Source organism: Helicoverpa armigera, chromosome 14, assembly GCF_030705265.1.
Source record: "Helicoverpa armigera isolate CAAS_96S chromosome 14, ASM3070526v1, whole genome shotgun sequence".
Lineage (NCBI taxonomy): Eukaryota > Metazoa > Arthropoda > Insecta > Lepidoptera > Noctuidae > Helicoverpa > Helicoverpa armigera.
The window spans coordinates 5,239,546-5,250,606 of NC_087133.1; the positions used below are offsets into that span (position 1 = coordinate 5,239,546).

Genomic DNA, 11,061 nt, shown 5'->3' on the forward strand with positions numbered 1-11,061 from the left:
TCAGAATCGACCAGTGAAGGGGCTAAAATTTTTCTGGTCAACTCCTTAGTGCCGCAGACCGAGGATAGGAACGCCGGTAGACTTAAACTGGAAATTTTGCGGACACCGAGGCCACCGAATCTGATCGGAAGGGTGGCTTGAAGCCACGCTCGGTCGTCCAAGGCCAAATTAAAAACAGATGTAAGAGTAGTACGGATAATTTGGTCAATTCTGTCTAAAAGATGTGGTTGCTTCCATAAGGGAGAGGAGCGAAGGTTGTATATAAATTTTGGGCCAAAACAACAGTATTTTACTAAGGTAAAAGCCGAATGAAGATTAATTTTAAAAAGTCTATCCGAAATGTCATTAAAATTTGAAATTTTGTTATCTATGAATGTTGTGAAACTTTCTTCCAAAATAGGTGAACCTAGGAGGTGCAATGATGTTTCGTCCAGAATTTTAATTTGAGGTGCTATGACATTAAATTTTGATATGATTGTCTGTCTGTCCGGGATGTCAGGAACAAAAATTTCACATTTTGATAAATTTAGATCCAGTCCAATCGAATGAAATTTTTCTTTTAGGAATATGAGGTCTTGGTAAACAGTTTCACTATCTCCTCCTAGGGTCCCGTCATCCAAATACCAGGCGTTAAATTTTGAATTTAGTTTCTCTATTATGGGGTGAATAGCCAAGCTGAAAATGACCGGCCCAAGGGGGTCACCCTGTTGGCATCCAACTGCAGATTCCAAAACATGGTCCTTGTATAGTAATTTAGAAGGGTGCCTGTAACATTGCCAAAGGTAACTATAAATTTCGGGTAATTCTTTTTTGGCCTCGGCCAACAAGGTGTCCCTGTTAACCGAATTAAAAGCGTTCTTTATGTCAACCTTAAGGATGACCTCACCTATTTTTGAGTCTAAAAATGTGGAGAAAGCATGTATAGCAGCCTCACAGCCCCCTTTCGAACCAAATCCGAGTTGTAGGGGCTGAAATTTGTTAGCAAGCACGTCATGATAGTGCTTGCAACAAATTTTGGCTGCCATACGCCTGTATGTACACCCTACGGCAATGGGACGAATGCCGCCGTCCTTTTTACGGAGCGCACATAAGTTCGCTCCGTAAAGCACGTCCACGACGGCATTGTTCACCCCGCCGGAGAGCATAAGATTAACTAGAGCCGTAAGTTCCTCAGAAGCGACTCACCAGCTTCCCCAGCGCCCGAGCCTACAAGATCCTTCAGATGTTGAGGGCTCAGGCCGTCGAGGCCGCCGGCAGAGCCGGTCCTGAAAGAAGCCACGGCTCCAGCTACTTGTTGGGCTGTAACGGTGAGGTGGTCGGAATTTAGATCTGGAGGGTCGGGGAAGGTGAGGTCATCCGAGGGAGCCGGGTGTTTACTCTCCAGAGCGGCAAGTGTTTCTGGAGAGTACGGCGCCACCACATCGCTGCTGAAAAGGATCCTAGCAGCACCCCTTATGTCACCCTCGCTTAATTTATCCTCTACATGTTGACACAAGTCCTTGGAGGTGAATTTGGAATTTACTGAAGTGTCTGGGACGAAAATGGAGGTCGAAAGGCAATTTAGTTTAATTTGTTTGGTTAATGATTTTTTATTTATCTGAGTTTTGTCAACATGTAGGATGCGGTAGGGAAGGGTGAGCAACTGTTCCCAGGCGCTTTCTGAATTTTCCAGGGTTGCGAGGCGGACGCATTGGGCCAGACTTGACGCAACAGTCCGCCTTGCACCCCTGGGCACTCTTTTGAGTATGGGGGTGTTACTTTTTAATTTTGAAAGTGAGTTCCAGAGGAGATGGTTTGTCGGGGGTGTAGTAACTTGAGGGGTCAAGGGGCACTGAGATACACTCTGCATCTTGTGGACTTTGCCTAAGTGTATCTTCAGGCCCCTTTCTCCTTTAAAAAATCTTGCCTGGGAACAGAAGGGGCATCTTACTGAGGTCTCAGCCGATGTGGAAGGTTGACACACGCTGCTTCCGGCGTCGCTACTGCCATCGTTCATTGAAACAGTAAAAATTTAAAAGCTTTAATCAAAATAATACACTACTATGGTCTTCACAAATGTCTTCAAAAAATTATACACTGTAGTCTTCACAGATTTTCAATATGATCGGCCAGGGGGCTACCGCCCCCCGGCGTCTACACGGTCCGATGTTGCCTGATGCTTCTGGAAGCTGGGGCGAATGGAGGTTGTGTTTCTGTTGTTCTTCTTGGATTTGTATTCTGGTTATTGACATATAACTTTTGGAATAATTTTTGGATAACTTTTGGAATAAATTTTAAAATACACCAACGGTTTGACAAATTCAGATATGAATCACAGTTTTAATGTGTTTTTATTTCCAAAATCCAATAAAATTTTCAATCGTGCGGAATTTCATGTCTTGTCAGCTGACAGCTTGTTGACGTTTTTCTATATATATTTCAACTATAGAACTACATTTTAAACCATAAATATAGAGGAGAAGAAAACATTGTACTATAAATTCTCCATTTGTAAATCTTTGATTGATTTTTTGGAACCGTGCAACTAATGTGACGTTTCATAGGTGCCTGCAAAGGCCTATGTGAAATAAAAAGATTTTGATTTTGATTTTTGATTTTGATTGGTTCAACTTAATGTGATGCCCCTCTGATTAAGACTCAGTGGTATTTTCTTTTGGTCATTTCATGATATTTTATTGGCCTATTATAGTTATTATGAGTTGCAATGACACCACCTGTGGAGTAACGCAAGACTCATGACCCAGACAAACATAGAGACGCGATAGTAGTGGTCGCTTACCTGTTAGGGTCGGTTACCTACGGTAGATGGCGCTGCGTGGCATGCTGACGATGTCTTCACCAAGACTTTGTCAGCTACTGCTCCGGTCCCCTTTGGTGTGGTAGAATGAACGTTTCCGTTTGTTTTACATCACTGGAACTAGTAAAGAAGTACCTCTATGTAGATTTGGAACCTCCTTGATTTGTCGTTTAATGGCATAGACTAATGTGTTATGTCACGATATTGAAAATATCGCTGTTCTGTGAACATTTCAAGGTTTTTGTGTTATTATAAATGAGTATATTCTACTTGTAGTGATTGAATTACAATGAATTTTCAAACGACAATATTTCAAACTCCCCTAAGAGTTATGATTATAAACCCGCTCATACCAGCGTCACAGTTAACTATTACCAAAATGTTGAAAGGGGTAATTTTTGGCAAGAACCAATTAATTGATTTGATATTGTTGGTATACGCAAATGAGACGCAGCCAGCAGAGGAACTAGCACATGAGTTAATTTCCTGTGCTTTTCCAGGTTATAATTCAGTTAAAGTAACTTCAGACTTGCCTCGGTAAGTGGTAGGCTGTTTAGACACTCATATTTAATCCGTTATCTAGTTTCCTATTAGATACATAAGTAGGAGCTAAATAATGTTGTTAATTGCAGATTTCATTCGAACGATGATTTCAGTAAGTAGAGGTAGGTACGTTTTAAATTATATGGTATGGCATCTGCGGTCGGCAGTTGTAGTCGGCTGAAAGAATTCAAAATGTACGTTTAGATACAATAGTGCATTTATTGAGGAAGGCTGTCGCATTTTTTTGTTTTTTAGTTTTTTATCCTGGTGCTGGTGCACGGTGTAGGTACACATACTTCCCTCGCGACACAGGCGATTTTGTATCAGGAACCTTGCTATTAAAATAATGCTTCTATTTAATGGCGGTTCTAGCTTAGCAAAGCCAAGTTGATCAAGTTTCGGCGAATTAGGTTGACTGCAGTTGCGTGCATAGTCATAAGACGCCAACACTTTTGTTCCTCGAACGGATTTCTTAATACGTAGAAACAGGACGTTTGTTGGTACTCTACAGTCAGCAGTGAAAGCTAAACGAATTTATTCTTTCAGTTTATCAGATGCTGACGTGTTTTGTTTCATGACTAATTTTGCAAATCCGAATTCCTTTGATTGGGAAAATATGGATTCTACTGAGCAGTTTGATAATTTATATTTGATAGTCAAAATTGCTTCTAATTTTGCGAAGCCATACACCGAAGAGGAACCACAGACAAACCCTAAGAAAAAGCCAGTAGTGCCACCTCAGAAACCTGTGAAACCTTTAATAGTTGCTGACGGATTGCTAGTTATCGATATCATACACATACTAGCTCCCAATATACCTACTGATATGTTGTTCTGTAGTACATCGCTGAGATCTATCGCAAAAATTGTATTGAGTGACTACCTCAAGGTAAACCTATTTTGATATAGTGTAATTCAGATTTGCATTGACTTTTTAGGCTTTATTCATCGCTGAGCATGGGCGTTCGAAGTTTAAACTTTTCCCAAACCCGAATAAAATATAGCTTATGTCATCCGAGGATAGTGTAGCTTCTCAACAGTTAAAGAATGTTTCAAATAGGTTCAGTAGTTTCGGAGATAAAAAAAATCCTCTTTATGCACTAGCTTCCGCCTGCGACTTCACTCGCCTGTTGTGTTGACGAAAAGTATCCTATATTCATTCTAGTACCACCAAGAATACGTGTACAAAGTTTCATGATCGGTTAAGTAGTTTTTGCGTGAAAGCGTAGCAAACTAACGGACGGCATTTTGTAATATTAGTAGGAAGTAGGATATTAGAATGGAAATATAGATAGTATGTACCTATAGCTTACTTTAGAATTAGTTCACCTGTTTCATGTTATTTAAATTTATTGAAGGTTCGTTGTTGGGATATCAACCATAGTTATGTTTGGGCTGCAAACGATTTAGTATTCCATGCTGAAATCGAAATGCCTTTTCTCAAGGATGATATAATAAGTAAAGAAGCCAAGTGTGATTGGAATGCCATATCCCAGGAAAAATTTGAAGAACTTAAGTTGGAGCATTTTAACTTCAATGCCTCGTGGATGAAGATAGAATTTATCGAGAGGGTAACACTTATTTAGATTCATTAAATTATGTTTATTGTGGTTCCTCAGATAAGTTAGAGAATTTGTAATCTTGCATTCTTACAATGGAGATTAGTAAATATCCAATATGTTCAATTGTATTAAAATATCATGTGCCTAGCCTTTTTCTAACGGTAGCCAGTCTTACCGGATGCAGCTGAGTACCTATCTGACCTCCTCAACCTAGTTACCCAGGCAACCCCTAGTAAGACTGGTTGTCAAACTTACTGGCTTCTGAATACCCGTAAGGACTGCCGGTACCGTAGGTCCCGGCTATCACTGAAAATCTTTTCGTTTATCGCGCCCTCGGAAACACGGTCATTGGTATCCAAGATACTCTGGAAAGTAAATACAAACTTTGAAAAGTTGTACCTATTGGTACTTGCCTGACTTGCAAGCGAATCCAAAATACTTGAGAGATTGGTTCTTTACCCTAGGCCACCACGACTTTACCCAACACCCGAACATCAGAAAATATGAACATCAGAATAGATAACCCCTCCATTTAGGAAAGTAGATAAGGAATCATTGTCCATTAAACTTTTGATTAAGCTACGAAGCCCTTATTTGTCAACAGATGCTTGCTTCATCATCGACAAATCCATATGGATGCATCTTTAAAGCATGCGAAATGTCAAAGACTATGCATTCTATTTGGAAACCACGATTATTAGAGGAAGCAACTGCTCCCAATATTAGTTTGGGTGTCATAAGTGATGGTTCTTTAGGAACTGTCAGAGGTAAGAAATTTTCTTAAGACGACTAGAAGACAATATCTTATATTAGGGGCTATATTATACCAACACTATAGGGTCGTAGCTTGTCCCGGCAGAACCACTTCCCTCAATCGGGTAAAAAGTGGCCTGTCTGTGTCTTGTCTTTTTTCCGGCTCTAGATCTGTGTGCAAATCTGTGTTCTATAGGTATATTTGGTTCGAATTTATAACATAAGGATTTTATGCAAAATACAAAACTATATAGGTACTTACTTACCAAAAAATCTGGACGATATTACAGGATTGCCCTACGTCCTACCGCTAATAATACAGAAAGACTCTTGGAGTGTTGATCAAATGTTCGAAGAAACAAGCCATTTGAGACACGAAATAAAGAGAATCAATAAGGCTGCGATAGAACATCACCAAAAAGTGAGATATACGTATTAATTCGAAGAAATTATTTTAACATGGTTGCTAAACTTTTAAGACCTATCACGCTTCTTGACATGCAGATGATGCTCTATTCGGCTCTATAGTAAAATAATCAATTTTATATTTCAAGCAGTTATTTATTTCAGCTGGTTCCTTACGTAAGGAAGTTTCTGCAAGACAATATCATTAAGCAAGAATTTATCCCAAGAGATCTGGACAGTGAAAGTGATAGCAGCAGCTATTCGCCTACTGTAGCCAGCAGCGAAACCTAAAACAAATCTTTTTATTATTGCATTATTCATTCGTTACATTATTGGATGGTGTACGGTGCATGTAGCTGGAGCAACATAACACTTGCAAGTGACAAGAGCACGTGGGTGGGTATTTTACTTTGGTACATGCGCGAGTCGCTGGACCCGCACGTTTTTAAAATGCATGTGAAGTGTCTCAACATGCGCAAGCTACTTACACGGTTAAGGTGCACCTTTGTAAACCTTTTGTTGAAGAATATTTGACTAGGAATAGATTCCCTATGGAATGGAGCTGAATTTGATAGTCGAGAAACTCGTCTGATTATTGGGGATGGTGACGGTGATGACAAGACAGCGATGACTCTGATATCAATAAATTCAGAAATTTTTGCCAAGATGTTTTGGACTGGATCATATGCGAAACTTGGCCAAAACTTTCAGCGCTACAACACAGATGGAAAGATCGTAAAAAAGTTAAAAATACATTCATTTTTTGAAAGAATATTTAATGTACACATAAAAAGAATGTGGTCTTGTAATTAAGCAGTTCTCGGTTCAGTTGAGATGTCACTTATTCACACTGCCAGCACAAAGCAGCTAAGGGAAAAACAAATAAAAGCGCATTTACTAAGCGATTAATATTCGACGGACTACGGTCTCGGCTCCCTGACCGCATCGTTTGTTTAACCTCTTCTGTCAATTTGATTTCCGACCTCGGGGGTATGTAATTTCCATTACGGAGGCCAGACGCTTTGTTTATCTACGAGCAGTCCAATAAGCTTGGCGAGAATCTCTGTTTCATCCAAGGAGATCTTTATGTACTTAGGTATTTTTATTTGGTTCTTTGCTTTGTGTTGAGATGTTTTATGTTGTTAATGAGTAATTAGTTCTAATCGTGGTGGTTTTATTATAGTGAGATCTTGTTTGGCTTGCGTTGATATTATCTTGTGTTTTATTTATAAGGCACTGGTAAGTTGTTGTTAATATAATTGTATTTATAAATAAAATATTGATGTATTCTTTCTTTTATTTAGCGTTTTCCCTTCTCACGACAGGTCCGCTTTCCGTGTCTTCTTCTTCCACTTCGCTGTGTAAACAGGTGGTCGGTATTATTGTTTTAACTATGTTCTTGTAATTACAAAATTTAAATAAATTCAATCAATGGTATATTTTCTTGTACTCGTACAAAATTTCGAAGCCGTTGTCAATGTCAGAGTTCAAAGCCCTTGGTAGAGAAAACAGACTTGGGCTTCGGACTGTTTGGACCAAACGAATATATTTTTATACCGGTATATTTTTATGTTCCAGTAACATGTAAATGAGAACCTGCCTTTAATTTAGTCAGGCCTAGAAAGAAGTCCTCATTTTACTTATTTGTTAGGCGAATAAAACATTGGACTTATTTCTTATAACAAAAATGCTGACGACTAGCTTGTAAGTAGTAGTCGCGAGAAGCTATTCAAAGAGGGTGGCTATTCCCCAGCGCGGCGGGAATTCGAATCAAACTCGTCTCATTAGCCAGTAAAGGAAAACTTGGATTAGTTGACCAACTTCCAGTAGTAGATTGCGCGTTGCGTTCGGCATGCGGACAGACTGTGCTGCAACTTTCCCTCTTAAAATAATAATTAAAGACCCTTCCCAAGATTAAGGTTAGGCTCACAACTACAACTAGGTAATATAAATGAGGTGCTTTTAGGGATCCCTGATAAATAAATTGTACTTTTTTGTTCAGGTTATAAATATTCTGATTAACAGAACTTAACAAGTTACAGGATTTCTTAAGTTTATTTGTTTCAAAAAGTGGCCAAATTGGTGTGTACAACGTCGGTTAAAAGCCTGAAAAGGATATTTACAGCAGCATTTATCTAGCTGGGGCGGCCACCACCTTCAAGAGATATACGATTTCCGCAGGCAATGATTCGAAAACAGCAATTTAGATAAAAATATTTATTTGTTTCTTCGTGTATCGATTGTAGGTCCTTTGAAATGTTTATCGGAAAATCGGTGGTGGAACTTTTATAATAAAACTGATTTCGAATAATCTTTGACAACATAATTTGATGAAAATTATGCAGGATACCTCGCTGGATAAACAAATTCCAATAAATAAATTTGTAAGTAGATCGTATCTTTGAAATCAAAAGTAAGCAAAATAAATATCCAAAAGTTTGTTTGTTGTTTTGTTTACCCCTTCGGAGTCGTAGAAGGACTTAGTGTCACATTAGCATGGGCGAGGCGAGGCCGCGCGATTTCTCTACCGTGGCAGCGGTGTCGCGACTCTCACAGACATTTGTTATCTGTTCCAGCGTGCTACCTAGATTTATTGACTTTTTTCCTGCCTTAATTCCTAGAGATTCGGTCGAATGGCCCACGCCGGCACCGGAACATTAACGTTACCCTTGGGAAATATCTTTTGTTGTGTAGTATTTTTTAAAGGTCCTAAATGCTTCTAAGCTTTGTCTTTGCGGTTCTTTCTAATCCAATTAAACTGTACCAGTTAATTAATTTTGTGTCGCAAGGTGATTGGATTATACAGCGAGCAATTATGATTCTGTCTTATTAAAAAATGTATGTCAGTAATACTAAGTAAAGCCGCTTTGAACCAAATTAAAAAATATTCTTTATCCCACTCTTCCCTCATGGGCCACCATCTTTTAGAATGTTTTTCCAGACGCATAAATTATAAAAATACAAAAATGTAATCTAAAATAAACCATAGAAAGTAAAGAATTATTCATAAAAGGTTTAATGGTATAATAACGTTCTAATCCTATAACATAAAGTGGGTTCCAAGGCCTGGGCGGTGGGTCGAAAATTTGTTTAAAAATTCAATACCGTCTATAAGAAACTCTGTTCTGAGAACGCAACGGCCTGCGAACATTCCCATTTTCCTTTAATAACATGGGAGAAATTGCTCGATTAGTGCGGAAGGGACTACCTTTACCGGTGTTCTCGATTGCGATACGTAGACCAAGACGGGGTATTCGATTAATCGATATAAAATTTGAGAAAAAAAAACATAAATTCAAATTCAGCCTTTAATACTTAAACTATTTTTACGCAATTGTTTGAAAATATTTGTGAGGCAGTTCAATGCTTATACACAAAATAAACTAATTTAGGATTCTGCGAAAAGCGGGAAATCGCTGAGAGTTTGACCAACAGCCGCGCTAGCCATTCGGGATCTCTAATAAAAAGTCCATCAGTCTGTAACAACCTTTTTATTTGTGCGAAATGAATAAAAAAGGAGGTAAAGGTTCGTTTTCTTCACGTAATTCTAAAGCCCTCTTATTTATTGGACTAATATTTTGATAAAATATCAACAATGTTATAAAAAACAGTTATAATAAGATTTTGCTGAGGTATGTAATGAAGTGTGTTACAATTTTGAGATGGTCAATGGTAATGTATTTTTTTTGCAATATGTCGCGACGACATTTATCAAAGGTGGTACTGGTCGATCGGTATACCTAGAAGGTAATTCCAACAGAACAATATTGTATTTTACCACTTAGGTCAAGCTTGACAGAAGACTGTAGACGCGACTGCTTTCTATCTATATATTTATCTTTGCATCAATTTAGCCATTCAAATATACTTATATGATATGTAGATATATAATTTTAGGAAGGCATTTTTTGGGTTTTATTGCTGACTTTCAAATGAAACGTAAACTCATGATTGTCTGAATGATGCTACTAATGATGTTGAATGATTTGACGAGACCAAATAGCGCTACAAACTAGCATTCCACGGCATAAAGCAAGTTTTATTTTAAAAATCTTTGAATTCGAAGACGCCGCATACTAAAGCAAAATCCTATCTTAAGAAAAAAGTGGGGGAGTTGGCCGGATTAAAAGCATTCAATTTAAATATCCCAGACCTTTGTCCAGTGAGTTTCCGTAGGCAACCGGCCGTGAAATTTCATTTAATCGCTGGAGAGAAGTGCGTCTCGGCTAATGCAGATTGCGAGGCTCGCCCTCGGGGCCCGGTTAATTTATAGCCCAACAAATTTTTATTCTTTCTTGAACTGCTCAATCGTCCATTTTTTTCTTAAGTTAATCAACCGGACTTCTAAGATTAGTCGTTTTTATCAAAGCTGCTAAAGGGTAAAGTGGAATTACTTTTCTTTAACCGTTAAGTATCGCCGTTATCCATATTATTATTATCTCTGAATCTTTAAAACGTAGCGTTATAATTTCAGTTTTCTTTCTTCATTTGGCTCTCTTTATTTTTTTTTCGTATTTTTGCTTGGTGTACAATTACAACCTTTCATGTACATGATAGTTGCACAGTCCGTTCAGTCCGTATTGATCGATCTTTCAGCTATGATGTCGATTTGCGCGTGTTGCGAATTTAACATAATCCGATTGAGGCATAAGCTGAGAGTGAAGCAGTCTAGCCAGCTTTATCGAATGGGTGCGCTAAGAATTTATTAGATGTCATTAACCCAACTTTACAAATCACAGATAGACCTACGTATGGAGTGACTTATAGACTGAGATAAAATCTAGACATGATAAAATAAATGAACATCAATCTATGTATATCGACAAAAGCTAACAAAGAACTCGACAATAAAAAACACGAGTTTGCGGAGTGTCCCCGCGGACTTTGTGACCTTTTCTTGTTGACATCTTTATCGAACGATTTTCAAGATGTGAAGGCGTGGAAAAGTTAAATAAATCCAAAGAGAACATTAGATAAGGGAATGGCCTTTGTAATGTCTTC

The 11,061-nt window shown here is 38.4% G+C and overlaps 1 protein-coding gene across 1 annotated transcript; it reads left to right on the top strand.

Moving 5' to 3' along the window:
- Positions 1-2,903: 2,903 nt before the first annotated feature.
- Positions 2,904-7,266, top strand: LOC110380052 (uncharacterized). The gene is made up of 6 exons (XM_021339913.3): positions 2,904-3,334; positions 3,887-4,229; positions 4,699-4,911; positions 5,507-5,669; positions 5,946-6,076; positions 6,226-7,266. The coding sequence occupies exons 1-6, from the start codon at positions 3,087-3,089 to the stop codon at positions 6,349-6,351; spliced, it is 1,224 nt and encodes a 407-aa protein (XP_021195588.2). The 5' UTR covers positions 2,904-3,086; the 3' UTR covers positions 6,352-7,266.
- The last annotated feature ends 3,795 nt before the right edge of the window (positions 7,267-11,061 follow it).